The sequence below is a fragment of the Ambystoma mexicanum genome, chromosome 11 (genome assembly GCF_040938575.1).
Source record: "Ambystoma mexicanum isolate Mex_15411 chromosome 11, UKY_AmexF1_1, whole genome shotgun sequence".
Lineage (NCBI taxonomy): Eukaryota > Metazoa > Chordata > Amphibia > Caudata > Ambystomatidae > Ambystoma > Ambystoma mexicanum.
In genome coordinates this window covers 222,306,200-222,324,769 of record NC_090934.1, presented here as the reverse complement: position 1 = coordinate 222,324,769, position 18,570 = coordinate 222,306,200, and the positions used below count along the sequence as shown (strand labels likewise).

Sequence of the window (18,570 nt, the reverse complement as noted above, 5' to 3'; positions counted from 1 at the left end):
CCTTCTCCCTCACATCTCCGACGTCTCTAAGAAGTCACACTACCAGCTGCACCTCCTCGGGCGTATTCTTCTTTTCCACTCCTTCCCCCAAAAGCTCACTGTCTCCAGTGCTCTGGTTCTCTTTAGGCTGGACTACTGCAACAGGCTCTTTCTAAATCTGCCTGCTTCGACTCTCCGCCCTCTGCAACATATCCAGAACAGTACTGTGAGACTTGTCCTTGGCCTCAAGCCCGGGATCGTATCTCTCCAGGACTAAAATCTCTGCACTGGCTCCCAGTGGCTGCGAGGATTAAGTTCAAAACCCTCTGAATCGTCCATAAGGCCTTCTGGGGCCTTGGGCCGCAATACCTTCAACTCTCTCTCCCTAAATATCTTCCTTCTCGAGCTCTCCGCTCATTCACCTCCAACTCCCTCGGGGTCAGTCGCTTCTCCAAGCAACGAGTTGGTGGTAGATCTCCTTCCTCGGCTGGTGTCTCCCTCTGGAACAGCCTCCCTTCCTCCCTTAAACTTGAGGAGAACCATCTCCGGTTCTGGAAGCAGCTCAAAACCTTTCTCTTTTCTTCTGCTTTTTCTCCTCCTCTCCTCTGCTGACCTCCTGGCTGTAACCGGAACTGCACTGGCTACCTGGACACCCTCTGTTCTCGGGCTCAGGTCCCTCCCCCACCAGCGTCACACACCTGCACTGCCCACCTGGCAACCCCCGCACTCGGGGACTGTTTCTGTATCCCTTCAGTCCCCCCACCAGCCTGATACCGGATGTCTGCACTTATTCATGCACTTGGCACATGCTGGCCATTACTTACTTATTATTTATTTATTCCCATGTACTGCACTTTCCCTGCCCCCTTCCCACGCACTTGCGCGATCTGAATGACATCTGGCCTAGTAGGATCGTTGTCTGTCTTCCCTTTTTTCCCTTCCCTTGCCTCGTCGCGCCTTGATACACTTGTGTATAGGCGCGTTATAAATGCCATATCATATCATATAACGTCTCAAGCAAAGGCAATCGACAGGAAGCATGGTTGCTTCTCGTTAATGCCCATCATTATTTTTTTTTAAAGCGAAGGTGACGCCAAGCTTGACATACTCCCGCAATGCCTTTATTACCAACAACTCTATGGCTGAAACTAGAGAGTTACTTTTGGAGAAGAGTCTTAGGCCTATCTCACATGACACCAATGAGCCTTATTAGGCGCAAATTATGCACGTCATCATTGGAAGCAATAGCTACAAGAAACCACTTGATGCTTTATAGAAAGGTGATCATAGAACCTAGACCCATGATCCTGTCCATTGTTCATACTGAATTAGAAAGTGGCAAGAACTCCATCTTGACTAAATGGGCCCTAACCAACAAAAATGTACTGTCGGATTTGGATATCACTGAGGCAGAACTTTTAGAAAACCCAAACAAAGTGGCTAAACGACTAATGGAAAGAGATTTGATTACGACACTCGAAGCAGCTAATAACTACAAATTAACAGAGGGCTTTCCAACAACGTCAATGAAAGTGAATATAGTTTCGATTTATTTAGAGAAATTCCCAGATAAACTCTTAGCAAGGTTATTTCTAAGATTCAGATTAAGATTATTGAAGTACTGGGGGCAAGAAAAAATCTACTCCAAACAAATGCCAATACTGTGAGGAAAAAGACAGGATAGAAACCAGCCGCCACCTCTTACTATCCTGCACAGGAACCCAACTTATTAGAGGAAGATAATCTGAGTAAAAGTTTAGCAACTTTTAAAACCTTTGACGTAGGGAGTTGGTGGATTGCCCTAAACAGCGGTACAAACACCCGGTGGGTGATTGGCATGGCCCTATTCTTCAAAGAGCTTGACTTGGACCAACGTGAAGATCCTTCATTAACAGACTAAGACTGATGCCCCCCCCACCCCCCAATTTTCGGAACTTTTGAAAGAAGTGTGGAGCATGTTGGACTTTTCTGTTCCACACCGCTTTTCATCTCTCGTCTTTTGTAAAAATTGTATTACAATTAAATTTCAAATAACATTTTATTTTCAAATATATTTCCCGGAAATTACTTTAGATTTCTAGAGTCTTGTGTGCTATCTGTTGAACTTTAAATATTAACATAAGTTACATAACCCTACTAATCTATTTCGTTAGGTGCTTAATACTTTTGAAAATACTATTTACACGCTACCCCTAAAACCACATCTGAACAATTACTGCTTTTTTCCTAAACGTTGCTTTTGATTAATTCTACTTGCTACGCTCCTTCAGTCGTTGAATGAGTTGCTCCTGCACCAGTCTACTTCCTAAATTCACCTACTCGTACCAGTTTCACCTTTTCTACTCTGGAATGTCTCGGTTTGATAGGAGCTTCAAAAACTGGTCTTGCTGCTTCAGCTAGAATGTTTTAGCAGCCCGAGTTAGCCTTTCAAGATTCCAATTCCTCCATCTTTGTTTGGGATGGCTTCTGATGTCTGAATTACAGGTGAAGGACAATGCTTAACACCTTTTCCCCCACTGACCGAAAAATCTGCATAAACACCTCACTACACTATGCCCCTCTGCTACTCGCCTTTCAACCATGGCAATGTTCTGGGATGCTGGTCCCTGGAGTCTCCCGGCAATGCTTCCAGGGAAAGGTGGGTCCTTCTCCCCTGTGGGTCCCTGGTGGTCTAGGAGGCCTAGGAGTTGCTCTTGAAGTTTGCCAGATCGGTCGTCCGCTCTGATGCCGCATATGGAAGTGGCCTTTCTCTCCTTTCGCTTGATATAGTCAGCCTCTTGGGTGTATGAGGACAGTGGTGCTTCCTTTTCTGGTTCCCCGACCGCATTATCTCTTTGTGCAGCCAATTTATTCCGAGACAAGGCCACAATGTCCCCCTGGTATTCTGGGTTTCCGCATATACGACACAGGAAATTTGCAAACCAAAAAACACTGGTATTTGTTCTGAGGGGCAAGGCTGGAGGTGATGATGGTCTGCATACATATATGCAGACACAAGGGGGTGGGTTAGGAAATAGAGCCCTCTCTGCTGCCATCATCCACTTCAAAGGTAGGACTGGGTCTGGACTTCTCCCAAGTAGGCCACCACCCCCAGCTGAGAAAGGTTTAATTTTTGTCCTGGAATGGGGGAGGCGTAAATTCTGTGGAAGAATCCACCATCATTCTTTGGGTAGGACAAACTGTCTATGCCTGGGCTGTGGAACTCCAGACCTCGAGGGCCGAACACCTGACTGGTTTTGAGGATATCTGTCATTCATGATGTAAATGTGCATATATTTATAATCATCCAACATGTTTCCGGTCCCTTGAGACCTGGTGTTGGACAATGGTCTATGCCTTTCTGCCCTGATTTGCGGCGAACTGACTTAAAGGGATCTGGTATTCAGATTAGAAGAAAATGAGGAGCAAGCCACCATGGCACTGCCCCTCCATCAGGATCTTCTATTTCAGCAGGGGAGAATGATCCTGAACCCCTCCCCTTGGTCTCTGGTCCCCGAGGACTTCAGTGGTACTGGTCCCTCTGAGGATAACCTGAATGTCATCAGGGCAGCGAGCAAGGATTCTGTTTGGTCTCAAAACATGAGTAAATGAACATGTTTGTGTCACTGGTGCATAGACCTGAGAATCAGCCCCCTGGAGACCCCAGTGGAAAAAGTACTGGCCTTTACTACGCCCCTTTCAGAAATGGGGATGTTGGCAGTATTCTTCCTTTCCTCTCCTTCCCCCAGAAGCTCACTGTCTCCAGAGCCCTGGTCCTCGCCACTGGAGTCTTCCCTTCCCCCTTGAAGCACTCCCTTGTGCACCCTCTTCTTGAGAAACCCTCTGCCGACCCCTCCTACCCTGCTAACTATCGCCCAATCTCCAGAACTCCCTTCCTGGGCAAGCTCCTGGAGAAACTGGCCATCTCCCAACTCAATCTCCACACTGAATCTGTTGGTTGTCTTCATGACCATCAGTCTGGCTTCAGAGCTGCCAGAAGCACGGAAACTGCTCTCCTGAACATCCGTGAAGACCTGCTCTCCAGCCTCGACTCTAACACCCCTTGCGTTCTTATCCTGCTTGATCTCTCTTCTGCCTTTGACACCGTCGATCATGCCATCCTGCTCAACCGTCTCCGTGACAACCTGGGTATCACTGGTCTGGCTCTGGCGTGGCTGGCTGACTTCCTCTCCGACCGACCCTCCCAGGTCAAACTTGGGTCCTTCCTCTCCGACATCTTTTTCTCTACCTGTGGTGTCCCCCAGGGATCTAACCTCTCTCCCTGGTTGTTCAACCAATACCTGGCACTCCTTGCCCACCGCACCGCCACTCTCTGTCCCAACTTTCAGTGCTATGCGGATGACACCCAGCTCATTTTCAGGCTACCCTCGGACGCCTCCTCCTCCTCCTCCTCACCTTCCCTCATCTCTGTCTGTCTGTCTGCCATCCAGGATTGGTGTGCCGCCAACGACCTCTGCCTTAATGCCAGTAAAGCTGAGATTCTACTCATCGGCACACACACTCCCTCCTTCCCTGCAGCTCTCAGGCCGGCCTCTCTTGGCCCTCCTCCCACTCCCACCTGCAAGGCAAAAAACCTTGGTCACCTTCGACTCTGCACTCTCCTTCTCCCCTCACATCTCTGACGTCTCTAAGAGGTCACACTACCAGCTGCACCTCCTTAGAGGTATTCTTCCTTTCCTATCCTTCCCCCAGAAGCTCACTGTCTCCAGAGCCCTGGTCCTCTCCAAGCTAGATTACTGTAACAGCCTCTATCTAAATCTTCCTGCCTCCACTCTCCGCCCTCTGCAACTTATCCAGAATAGGACTGCGAGACTTGTCCTTGGCCTCAAGCCCAGGGATCATCTCTCTCCAGGACTGAACTCTCTGCTCTGGCTTCCAGTGGCTGCGAGGATTAGGTTCAAAACCCTCTGCATTGTACACAAGGCCTTCTGGGGTCTGGGGCCGCAATACCTTCAACTCTCTCTTCCTAATTATCTTCCTTCTCGGGCTCTTCGCTCATCTGCCTCCAACTCCCTCAGTGTCAGTCGCTTCTCCAAGCAACGAGTTGGTGGTAGATTACTCTCTTCGGCTAGGGCCTCTCTCTGGAACAACCTTCCTGCCTCCCTGAAACTTGAGGAGAACCATATCCGGTTCCGGAAGCACCTCAAAACCTTCCTCTTTGCCTCGGCTTTCTCTTCCCCATTCCCCTGCTGATTTCCTGACTGAAACTGCTCGGGTTACCTGGCCACCCTTTCTGATCTCTGGCCCAGGCCCTGTCAATTGCCCACTTGCACTGCCTCCCTGGCAACCCCTGCACCTGGGGACCGTTGTTCTGTATCCCTACAGACCCCCTACCAGCACTTTTGTCTTCACTTCCTTGCACTTGCCACCAGCTGGCCGTTTATTTATTTTCTTATTTATTCCACTTTTTTCCCATGTACTGCACTTTCCCCTCTCCCTTCCCACGCACACTTTTCCTTTTCCCCCCTTCCCATGCACTTGCGTGATCTGAATGACACTTGGCCTAGTAGGATCGTTGTCTGTCCTCCCTTTGTTCCCCCCCTTGCCTCGTCGCGCCTTGAAACACTTGTCAATAGGCGCGTTATAAATGCAATATCATATACCCATAACCGATTTGTGCTTACCTTGACACCAAGTTACGGTTGTGATTCTGGCAAATTCCATCTTCCAGAGACACTTGAATGACCTTAAGAGATTGTTCCCACTCCTCTCGGGACTTGAACATTTTCCTTTCCGTACTTCTGCCAAGACCCTTTTAGCCTACGAACATGACCGATCTGAAGCGGGCCACCTTAAACACAGCCTTTGTAGTGGCAATTGCATCAGCATGTTGGATTGCAGAACTACCTGAGCTTTGCTCCGGGGAACCTTACCTGTTTTTCACTGGGAAAAAGGTGTTCTTCAGGATTCAGCCTTCCTTCCAGCCTAACATGGTTTCAGTTTTCCTCCTCAACGAAGACATTGCTTTGCCCATCTTCTTCCCGTGCCTGTACTCAGAACCCTGCACTCCCTGGAGATGGCTAGGGCACTGAGATTTATGTGGACTAAGGAGAAACCCAACATTTTGTCACCTTTGGTGGCAGCTCCCCGGGCATGGCAGGTTCCTTGTCTGCCATTGCTCGCATGCTTGTTTGTGCTATGATTGAGGCCTACAGGTGAGGGAAAAGACACTGACTGAGGGGTTGAAATCCCCACTTCCTGAAGGCTAAATCGGCATCTGAGAGGGATGTTCCCTCATAGGATATTTGCAAGGCTGTGACCTGGGCAATTCCCCTCATGCTTTCTGCAAGCACTACACCATGGTCTCCTGTTCAAGAGCGGATGCCATCTTTGGTCAAATGGTTGTGAACATCATCTTTGGAAAAGGACTCATCTCCATCCAACGCTTTTTTGAGCAACGGTTCTTTGGAATCGCTCATCGGTATGGAGGAAAGGGTAAGGGACAGTGTGAAAGTTAGTCACTGGATGACAATGGTACACTCTTATCCCGTAGTCCACATTCCTCCATGCGCCCTCCTGCACCCCCGTTAAAAAGTCCTTTATTCTATTAGATACAGGGACTGACAGGTGAGAAATGCGGGAGGTGTCCTACCTGTGTGTGCACCACGCAAAGGATGTCCTAGAAAGTCCGTTTATCTTGTGCCAAACAGGCTCGGGTCCCTTGTTCATTACATGGGATGTCCTAGAAGTATTTTGGAAAGGGGACTATGAACTAAAATTACATTTGTCACGCCTAGAAACACTTATATATATAAATTCCATATCATATCATAATAAATATTTTGGTTATCCCGCAATGCTGACCATGTTTGATTTCAGCTTTGAATGTGCCACTTTGGAAATGGGACATTCTTTCACAAACACCACATGTCATGTTGAACTTTGCCTTTCTTTTTGAAAATAACAACAAGTAGAATTGGGTCAACCATAGTGTCTTTTTTATGAGATGAGTTTGCTTGCTAATACTGTCCCCATGTGGGTAGCTTGTACATCTGAAAATGTGTGAAACCTCTCTAATTTCATAATATACTCTAGGGTCATCCCTGGTTTCCTAAAAAATAGTTATTGTAGTTTAGCAGATCAGCACTGTTGAATCATTTGCGCTCTCACCTCCTCATCAGAGTCATTGGTTGTGCATGGGCTCACCCGTTCTCACAGCTGTGCCTGGAATACCCTAGCAGTATTCTTGGAGATGTACTGACTTCGCAACAATTAACCCAACACATGAGTTCCCTTTTCTTTTTCTGGCCTGTTCTGCAGCAACAGCTGGGTTCCCAACAAGTTGTTAATGCAAGTGAACTATGGACTAAAGGTATCTGATAATTCATTAGGGCAATCTTTCATGATTGTTGTACACTGTATTTAACCCTTGAACATGTCTTTTGTGTCCTGAAAAGTGCTAGTTCTTTACACTTGAACTATGCCTGAGCTACTTATTCATGTGAATGTGAGGTTCACTTGTACCGGTGTTCAATATACGTATTGCGAGTGACGCACTTCTCTTTACCATCCCTTACCGTCTCAGTGTGTTAGTGAAGCATATACTTTAGCTACCTGCACTTACCTGCAGAATGGTTTGTACCTTTGCTGCACTGATGAAGCGTTTACTGCTCCAGAACTTTATCGGTTTTGTGTAATAGAATATCCTACACTGCTGATGGCTCACCTTTCCTGTATCTTAGCAAAGCATGTAGCACAGCTGCTCTTGCTGTACCTGCTCTCTACTCTATGCTGTGAGCGGATATTTGCACTGCAGCCCTGTACTGTACTTGTTCCGTTTGTGGGATATACTGTCAGTACAGAGCCCGTTGTGTATGCAAAGGATGCTTGCACTTCTGTTTTCCATGTTGTACATTTGTGTGGTGGGGATGCTCTTTGTGCCCTTGATGTGTCTGTTTACTGTATGTTAGTGGAACTTTCACAGATACCTACTATCCAGGCTTAGACATTCATGCACAGTGCATGGTGTTTCTACTAGCACACTTATTTGTTTTTGTCTTCTAGGTGAAACTTGTCCTGAGGAAGCATCATATTAAACCTCACTGGGTCTTTGCTCTGGACAACTTGATCTGCCAGGCAGTGCAGGCCGCTCTAACCGTCATGGTCACAGGTACAGCTTTGCCAAATCATCTATCATCTTCATACAGCTTTTGAGCTGAACTGTGTGTGGGTTCGTCCCCACTGTTTTTTTTCTGAATATGTTTTGGTACTACTGGCAGAGCTGTTTCTTCAGGCAGGGATGTGTGTTGTTCCAAATCATTTGGGGTTCTTCATCTTGTGGTACATGTCCATGTGCTTCTAATCCGGGAATAGCACTTGGAATTGGATGGGAAAGCAGTTCATGAAGTATGGAATCCCAGAGACAGATTTCAATTAATTCCTTCACTTAATGAACATATAGGAGTCTTCTTTTTTGTGCTATGGCTTAATATAGGAGAGTGGGTGTTTGCTACCGCTTGCCTTAAGGAAGGTTTGATTGTATGAAACTTGTGCCAGTGGAAATTAGCTTCTTTGGCTGGGAATGGAGGGGTGTGTGGAAATTGAGGTGCAATTGGCTGCACCCTAAACTATGGGATTATGTGTTTCCTGCAAGTTGTTAGGCAGAAACCCGTGCAGTTCCCTTAGGGACCACTGCAAAAGATTTAGGACTACAGGTGGTTGGCAGTAAACCCAATTGGTAGCAGTCTGTACCACCCAGATTTACCTGGTAGCTGTAGCTGAGCAGTCAGACTTCTCTCAAGATGAGTTAGGCAGTATATAGAGTATACACAATAGGTACAGAGATACAGTAGCACAAGCAAACACTGACCAGAGCTTGGTGTAAAAAGAGATATAATTATTTATTTAAAGACACTTGTAATTTACACTAGCACAAAAAGAGGTAAGTAAATTCAACACACAGTCACTATTATATATATACAACCCTGATTACTTATTAGACAAGTCTTAATGAGAAACACCACTTATTTTCAGACAGAGGTGAGCGCTTAACATAAGATGGCACTCTAATAAGTTATTAAAAAGGGAGGGGAAAAAGGCAGAGTTATGAAAGCACACAAATTTCAATACTTTTCAAAGAACCACAGTGAGGCAGGTTAGGCAGAGTCTACTGGAGAGCAAGGAAGTTCAAATGCCAGGCCCACTCTTAGAGAGAGCAAGCGAAATGTGTCCAGGATCACACAGTGGGGTTATGCCCAAAGAGTCTTTGTAGATAGTTCACAAAAGATTGAGATCAAGTCAGGAAAAGTTAGTTAACAGGCCCCAGGCTAACCCAGGTTAGAAAGTCGAGGATTTACTGTCACCCCGAACGATCTGTCGCAAGGGAAGCCAGGCGGGACACAGTATCTGAAAATGGGAAGAACGCTCCAGCGGGAGCAGTTGTTCCTGGCAGCGGGTGCAAGTCAGTGTTTCGTCCAGAGGAAGAGGAGGTCTCGACGTGGAGGAAAGCTGAAGGTCGTTGCACTACCAGGGAAGAAACCAGCCGCGGAGTTTCCCGGTTACAAGGTACCACCCTTTTCTTCGCGGTAGTGGTAAACCGTGGTATTCCGGTTGCTGGGGTGCTTGGCACGGGCAAGGCGGCCATGAGATTGTCCGGGAAGGCGAAAAGACGGGCAAACTGGTTATCCCCACCAGTCAAAGGAAGAAGACTCTCTGGGCTGGAGATCTCCTCTGTCGTCGGGAAAAGTGGTGAGACGGTTCAGCAGGGCTCCACCGGTGGTGTCGTTGTTGCAGGTCGGCTCGGCTCGGCTTCTCCCTCCTCGGATTCTTTAGGTCCTGTGGTCACTTCTGAAGTTCCAGTCCGAAAAGCCCTGCTTTTATGCAGAAAACCCCCATTCATTCAACCTAGCTGTCACTCAAACATGCTAAGTGGTGAGCCGGGCGGCTCACCACTTGGGCCAATCACACAAAAGTGCGACTTGGGTTGCCGAGGCAACTCAGTCCAGGGTGCCTAAACCCCGTCCTACACCCCCTGTGGTACCCAGACAGAGTGGCACCACTTTTGGAGGCTTCTGTGGAGATGTGGAGAAGCCCGCCAAAAAGTGGAACAAAGGGTTCGACTTGGGCTGGAGTCACAGAAGCGAACACAAACTCCATTTTGGAACCAAGGTTCGGCAAAGAATACCAACCGGTGAATTTATATTAATTTAATAAACCGGCGGTATGTTCGAGGCTATATTAAAAAAGTGGTAGCTTCGAACAATGGGAAAATCCCATAGGAATATATTTGCGGTCGAATATATAAAGTAGTATCCACTGCCACCAGCCAAAATTTGGTCGGGGGGGGGGCTGGACAGTGCCCCCTCGGACAACAGACCCCGGGGCAATCGAATTGCCCTGACCAGTACGTCCACAATATGATGGTTTGTACTGGTTCTGTTCACAATTTGAGACTAGTAAAGCCAATGGTGACTTTAGATTCCCTGGGAGACAGTAGTCAGTCCCAGGGTATGGAGTCTATGTTTGGGGGTCGCTACGACACCCCTGGGTTACTGCATGGAGGGTGCTGTGTAACCCACACATCAAAAACACATGAAATCCTATGGGGAAAAGGACCCCATAGAACAGGGAAGAAATGAACACATGTGAACACCTAATTAGTTCAAGAATAAACGTATTTAGTGGTCTTAAGGCTGATAGTAAGGTGCAGAGGAGAGAAACGCAACCCTGACACTAGGTTGTGGGTTTGAAAAAACTGAAAGAGAGAGGGTACCCACAAAATGTGGACCCCTCGCGCCCCCTGCACACAAGGTTACTGCCAATAGACAGTCAAAAGGTATACATTTCATAGAAGGATTCTATGTGGCGGTATGGTCCGGCCTGTTAAGGAAAAAAAAAAATTTGTTCGGGGAATGGTTCTAATGGTCAATTTTTAGATGGTGTGATGAAATTTAGGTCAATCTACAACTTGGACATAAATAGGGATGTTTTCCAAAAGTTATTATCTTTTATCAATGTTTAAAGTAAACTCTCTTCACTATTATTTCTAAAAGACAACTACTTGTTTATTCACAAATATTGTTCTTTTTATGGTTACACAGTTTCATGTATTGGTATACATAGTCATTTATAAGCCAGTAACTCAAATAAGATACAAAAATATGCAAATATGTAACATTCTCTGTTAAATCGCACAGGTAGTGATACACTGTACTCCACGCGTTTCGGGAAAAAAAATCCCTTCATCAGGTGTGGGTATTAGGATTTCTCAAAATTAATTAAAGTCCATAAAAGCTTCTTTTTTCTCTAGGCTTCCGTGTAAATGTTGGCGGGATATCTATAAAAGTAATCATAATTCTCAGAATATATGCGATTCATATTCACAACTATTATTCTATGCTTGAATCTGCCATGCATTGTAGTTTGGCATACATTGTAGCATTTCCTACCTCGCTATGTTGCCCCGAGGTTGTCTTTAGTGCTGTAATGCCAGCAGTTTATTCAAAGTCCCTTTGTAGTGGATCATCTAAATAGAAGTGAATCTCCTTAATATTAAAGCGATTTGGGCCTATTAGCTGAAATATCATAGTGGGAATCAAGGAGAGAGATGTACCTTCATTATCTTGATTTCTAGGTTTCCTGCTAAGTAGTATGGGTAACACAGGTTACGGTTTTTCAGGGTTGTGAGTATCCAAAGGGCTATGGAGAAACCAAAAAAACAATTGTGGTTCTAGTTGCATACAAGTTCAGGGTTTATGCAGAATAAGTGCATCATCAATGCTAAATTTGTACAGGCAGTTTACCTGCCGATAGGTTGCCATACGCTAGTCACTATTCCAACCACGAGATGCTATGGTCTCCAGTCAGTCTTTTAAGTTAGTGTGGTAGTTCGAGGCCTTCCAGAGAAAAGACGCTCTGTCGAACTATCAGTCTCCTAATCTGGGGAGACAAAAAGGTAAAGGGAATTATAGGAAATTGTGCTATTCGTTGTGTGCTAGGATTAAGGGCTGATGAGTCTGAGATCCATTGCCCGACATACCTTCTCTGTTTCGCTCTCTGTTAAGGGCTATGGCTCCTTCTTAGGTGTAATCGGTCGTTTACTGCGAGACCTGCTACATTAAGTGACTTGCGAAGTGCGAGCATAAAAAATGGCCGCCGGCGACGTGAACGCGATGACGTCACGCGCATCGTGACATCACATGTAAACATGTGACGTCACCATGTGATCGCGTCGCGTGACGCGGTCGCCCTAATGGCCGTAATAGAGCTATACTGGGATTTTAAAGAAGATGTTGTGTAGTATATTTATACAGTTGTGGTAAGCAAGTACAGTATATTCTAAATGCTTGTTGATGGTGTATTACAGTCCATTGAAGGATGACATCATCACAATAAATAATTGACGGAATTTGAAGGATAATAGCACGCAGTAGTGTCAAATGGGGTACTGTGTCAGTCCTTTGTCAATGGGAGTTAGACAAAGGAGTTTAATGGATGTTGTAGCTCATCCATGTTAGAGACGGCTACCAATATAGTGTCCCTCCCTGGGATAAGATGTCTGGCCGGGTGTCTGTTTCTTTTGGGGAGCTGGTGAAGGTCCATCAGGGGTAAGTAAGTACATGAAAAGAAGATAGTGGCTAGTACTTTAAGAACCTTTGTATGTAAGTTCTAAAATCAACCTTAGGGCACATATGCTCACAATCTTTTTCTGTATATTCGAACACAGGTTGAATGTACCTGGACAAGAGATTTATAACATATTTGGTACATCCTATATTTACACGTTAACAACATTTGTTCCGAAAATAGGAATCAAAATAAATCGGATCAGACAACCTTAATACTGTGTTGTGGGTTGACTCACTCTCTTCCTTATGGGCCATGATCTACCATTTAAGCTTAACCTGTATCAGGATGTTGGTTGATTGTGTGTATTAAGGTGATGATTTATAAAAAGGCACCTAAGTGAGTCTTCATTCATTCCGTACGGATTCATACTGTCCAGTTTGTCAGTCCAGTACAGTTCGCGCTGGTCCAGTCTTTTGGCATGATTGCCCCCTCTTGGTGCTTTTGTGACTACTTCCAGTATCTGAAAGCGTAGTTTTGCCACTGTGTGTCTGTTGGTAGTAAAATGTCGTGCCATTGGTGATCTTTCATTCTTTGTCCGTATGTTACTTTAGTGCTCATTGCACCTCTTTCATTTTCATTCTCGTCTGTCCCACATAGTAGATCCCACATGGGCAGCTCAGAGCATAGATGACCGACTTTGTGTCACATGTGGCAAAATGTTTCAGTTTAATTTTTGCACCTGTTCTTGGGTGTCTTATGTACTCCCCTTTGGTGATGTTATTGCAATTTCCACAATGCAGACAAGCAAAGGTTCCAAATTTCTTGGTGTGGAGTGTAGGTTGTTGTTGTACCGTGGGGCGCTCTGCTCTGACCAACTGATCCCGAAAATTTCTACCTCTTTTGTAGGTGATTAGTGGTGGTTCAGGGAAGAGTTTCTGTAGTTGGGGATCCATCTGGATGCTTCTCCAGTTTTTCCTTATTAGGTGAGTGATGTGGTGACTTTGGCTTGAATATTTTAATGCATATAGGAAGGGTATCTCCTTATGTTCTGTTTTTTTCTGAAGAAGGTCCCCATAGCCCATAGAACACATACAAAGTCAAAGGAACACCTCAAATCATGTCTAAGAGTGGGAGGAAAAGAGTCTCACTCTTAGCAGGAGAAAAAAATAAACCCCAAAAATCCAGCAAAGCTGCTGGTGGACTCGCTAGGTTTGGGAAATTAGCCTTTACAGAGAATTCTCCCTAACACAAGTTGACCCAGGGGAAAGGCTTCATTATTTGCAGCTTAGTCCATGGGCATCTTCAATGGCTGCAGTTTACCCAGGAAAGGCTTCATTGGCTGCAGCTGTACCTACGGAAGGCTTTATAGCTCTGGCTCGAACTAGGAGGCATTGATTTGGATGTGGCTTAATTGCCTGAAGCATTATCTTGCTCAGATTTTGGTGGTTTGAAGTAATTTCATGGAATGGCTCCCAATCCACAGCTAATATTAGTAGTGGACATCCAGTGCTATGTGACTGGAATAGTGTTGCGTAGTGCTGAATGCTGATGTAATCCGAAGTAGTTGCATTTTAAGTCTATTGCTGTCAGGAACTGTCCTGAAGAGTTCCACAGAAGCAGACAATGGCCCCAGAGACCTCTCCCCCCTACCCCCAACAAGTTTTTCTGCTTCACTTGCAACACCCCGGGGGGCAAAAGGGATTGGGACAAAATAACGCAATTCATATATCCCTCTGCTGATTCAATATATATTTCTAAACAAAAAAGAAAACCCAGTAGTTTCCACTTTTCTTTCGAATCCTTCTTTAAATACCATTGACTCTACTGTTTTACCTAAATCGTCTCTTCTAAGCTTGGTGACTAATCTGCACTCCACGTTTTCTTTCTTATTTCAATTATTGACCAAAGCTTGTCATTTTAGAATCTTTACGTTATTCTTACCTAAAGTCCTTGAGTTAGTTCACTGTTCTTTGGTTATGGATACGGCCCTTTTGACTCTTAGAACTGAAGCTTTCCTGTGAATGTCTCTTGCAAGGATTTAGAGCATAACCTTTTCCTTGCTGGGGTCATAGATCAAATACAAAAAAAGAGGGGGATTTGTCCCATGAGCAGAAAGGGTGGGGACAGGAGACCAAAATAAACACCGAAGGTCCCTTGCTGCTGTTTATCAAAGTCAGTATGGTTAAATTATTCAAAAAAGTACCAAACTCTGGTATCATACACTTTAGTGGAATTCTCTGAAAACAAAAAGGGCAAGTTTCTAGAAAATTATTTGAAATGTTTATTTCTTAAACACAAAAATCCTAATAACACAAACATTGTAATAACAAAGAAGTGACACAAAAATTAAAACACTCAGAATTGTAATTCACAGTAGGCAGACCTGTCATAAGGAATATTGGAGTTAGATTTAGAGTGGACACTGTTGCTCTGTAAAGAAAAGGAAGAATATTTTTTACCTTAAGAACCGTTTACACATTCTTCCTCCACCAGTACTCCATTCCTTCTTTATTTCGTTTTTGTGATCTTATAAAAAGAATAACTTGTTAATTTTTTTCAGCTTTTCAAAAAGAATAATTGATTGTTTTTTGTTCTTTAAACTAAATCAAATTTCCTACTGTGAATTACAATTCTGAGTGTTTTAATTTTTGTCACACTTCTTTGTTATTACAATGTTTGTGTTATTAGGATTTTTGTGTTTAAGAAATAAACATTTCAAATAATTTTCTAGAAACTTGCCCTTTTTGTTTTCAGAGAATTCCACTAAAGTGTATGATACCAGAGTTTGGTACTTTTTTGAATAATTTAACCATACTGACTTTGATAAACAGCAGCAAGGGACCTTCGGTGTTTATTTTGGGGTCATAGATCAAGACTTATGCATTTCCTCTTAAAAAGCTACCATTCTAATCCCTAACTATGCTAACTAATTATATTAATGTGTACCTATTTATATGTACAGGATTTCTAAAGAGTCCTTTTTAATTGCATTTTTTTCAGCTTAGTTCTCCTTGTTGGCCATCTTCAGGCATCATGTTTATTTCAGATATGCATAGAAATCATCCATAAAAACAATACAGAATAAATAAAAACATTTCCACTATGACACAGTAGAATACAGCATACAACCTCACAAAAATAGCAGCTAAAAGAAACTCAAGACACAGATCATTAAATGGCTGTACATAATCTCATTTCAACAAACTACTTTGCTGTTGTTTCTGCAGATAAAGTGCTGTTTTCAAATATGAGAGCAAAGACCAGCCCACACGTGGTGAATCAACCCACAGCAAATATATTGGGGCAGGCCAATAGTGTACAAAGGTCAATATCTTCAGCCTTCAATCGGCTCTTTCCAATAAACCTGGGTGGTTATTGAATTAAATACTTTCCAACTTTGGGGGCAGGTTCTCGGAAGTGTAGCTGCTTGGTTGTCTCTGCCAGGAGACACTAATCCCTCTGGTGGCCACCGGCAGGGAGCACTGCTCCTTCGATGCACAGATACTGTGCTAGATGATAAACACTTAAGACCCGGCCAGAGTCTGTGCCAGCCACGGGCATAAAATCCTGTTCCCAAGACGACGACGTAATGAAAATCAATAGGCACTGTGATGAATCATGTCATCATGCCACTTCTCTGCATAAGGGAACCCTTCCCTGTGAGGCAAGGTAGGTGAGATTGAAACCCCATATTCTTCCTAGGGGTGGTACAAAGCATGAGGATCCCCCAGGGAGGGTTTTCTTTCATGGCGATGCAAACTACCATTCCATGATGGAACTCCCTTACCTGTTTGCTCTTGAAGTCTTGAGACTCCAGCTAACCAACCTGAGAGTACTACTGTCATGTATTGTAATACTCCCTCCTGTACTCATATAGAGACTGACCAAAATATAACCAGGAAAAGACAAACCAGCCTTTTCATACCTTTTCCTCAAGTACTGAGAAGAAGATGATTGAAGGATTGATGCTTATTACTCCCTCGTCAAAGCTAGACAGTACGGAGAAGAGGAGGTCCAGAGGAGACATGAAAATCACCCCATGGAGCCCAGAGAAAAATGTTGACAGTCCGCTGGGGAGGGATCAGCTTCAGAATATAAGGAGAGAAACGACTATGAAAGGGGGAGAAGCCGGTGTGGACGATGGAAACTCTGGGAAGTTCAAACCTGGGTTTGGAGAGACAAACTGCAGAGGTCGGCCCTCGACGCAGAGGATACCAAGTCCAGGTTGCAGGGGTGCTCTGGAGAAGGCAGGAGTGTTGAGGCAATCAGCAGCTGGAAGAAGGTTATCAGTGGCTTGACCTCGCTGAGGTGGACCGATTGGTTTGACAACTGCACCAGAACCGAAAGACCAAGTACCCTGTGTTTGGGAGAATTCTCATAAATGTGCTAATTCCCTTCACCTTAGAGACCCCCAGCAACTTTGCTGGATTTTTAGGACTTGATTTTTTTACCTGGAGAGTGTGTGAGCCTTTTTTCCCCACTCTCTCATGTATTTTGAATATTTTTTACTCTTGTGTTATTTTATTATGGAGTTTTAGACAACTCCATAGGCATCATCTTTTCATGTGTGTCACACAGCACCCTCGGTGTTCAGGCTGTCCAAATGTTTAAATACCTTCTCTGGGATAAACTACTGTTTCCCAGAGAAAGTAAAGTTAAATTGACTTTACTAGTCTTTTTAAATTCCTAGACCCAGCACATCCTATCTTACAATAGAGTGCTGTAGCGGTTAGTTAGTATCCACTATGACTAAAAACTCATGTAGCAGTCAAATGCTACCCTTTCCTCTCGAAAATGGCTGGTGGCAGTGGTTTTACAACGAACTACCATGATTTTTCCCGACCGCAAACACCGGTAGCGTTAAATCGCGGGAGCCAAGTTTTTCAAGATGGCGTCTGAGCCTCCTTTGTTTAAACAGGACCGGTCTTCTTTTTTCACCATTTCTTTTTGGAAAGGTCCTTCTAGAGTTTGTCTCTGCACGCCAAACTAGGTTTGGTCCCTTTGTTCCTACACCTTTGGCGGGCTTCAGGACTGTAGACCGCCTCTGGCGCCTAAGTGTCTGGGGTGGGCAGGAAGTGAGGGAGGTGCCCGAAACTCCCTGTGCGTGCGTGATTGGCTGGCTGACTGTCCGGCAAGGACAGCCACCCTGCTGGGTGAGTGGCAGCTAGGCTGAAATGAATGGGAGAAAACTGTTTAAAAGGTGAGTCTCTTGGCTTGGAAGGCAGAGTCGACCACTGGAACAAAAGAACCAAAGACGAGCTGGAAGAGAACAGCTGCTACTACTCCTGGACCGTTGGTTTGCCCGGTGAAGCCCTGCTGCAGGTCCGAATTGCCAAGTTCATCTCAACACAGAAGCCCTTCAAGGACTACTTCTCCCTTTGAGTTGGTGGGACCAATCAACTCGTAAGCCACCTGGATACCATTCTCAGAGCTGGTTGTATTTTCCTCAGGGTGATGCAGGAAACCGGATAGCCAGGGAGAAGGACACCAGTTTGTGTGCTTGAAGACAGCTACCGGAATCAAAGATTTGCCAGTTTGCCAGCTTTGTGACTAGTCCCTGTTCAGTGCAGGAGTCCCCTGACGTCCTCCCTCTTTTCCCCACGACTGAGGCTCAGGAACAGCGAGATCTGCAGGAACTGCCAAGAATAGAAGTCCTGTGCTGCATCTTTTTCTTCAATATAAGGTACTGTGAAAACCCGACCGAGAGAACTTACCTCTCACTGCCTAAGTGCATGAAACTTTGGCAACTTGCAGGCCTAGCCAGCTTGTGACCCGACATATAAAGCTTTCTTCTATGACCTACATCTGAGAACCGTGGCAAAGACTTTTCTGTTTAACTACCAGAACCATTTTTACTGATACAAGGCTCTAGCCCATTGACTTTGGCCTACCTATTTCATTGGACCAACTCCTCTGGTGAACTCAAACTTTTTGCACTGTTTAAGAATAATTCTACTATTCATTTTATTAACTTGTGCCTTTTTGCACCTACCTCAAATGCTCTGAATGCCATTTTGCTCCTCCTTCAAAGTAGTCTAAATGCCTCAGAACCGGATAGTATGAAGTACTGTAGAATATTTTTTG

At 44.9% G+C, this 18,570-nt stretch overlaps 1 protein-coding gene across 1 annotated transcript in view; it reads left to right on the top strand.

Moving 5' to 3' along the window:
* MAP3K6 (mitogen-activated protein kinase kinase kinase 6) overlaps positions 1–18,570 on the top strand; it is a 1,613,301-nt gene that overhangs the window by 1,351,713 nt on the left and 243,018 nt on the right. The window contains exon 24 of the mRNA XM_069622894.1: positions 7,984–8,089. Coding sequence (XP_069478995.1) covers positions 7,984–8,089 — 106 coding nt within the window. The remainder of the gene's footprint in view (positions 1–7,983; positions 8,090–18,570) is intronic.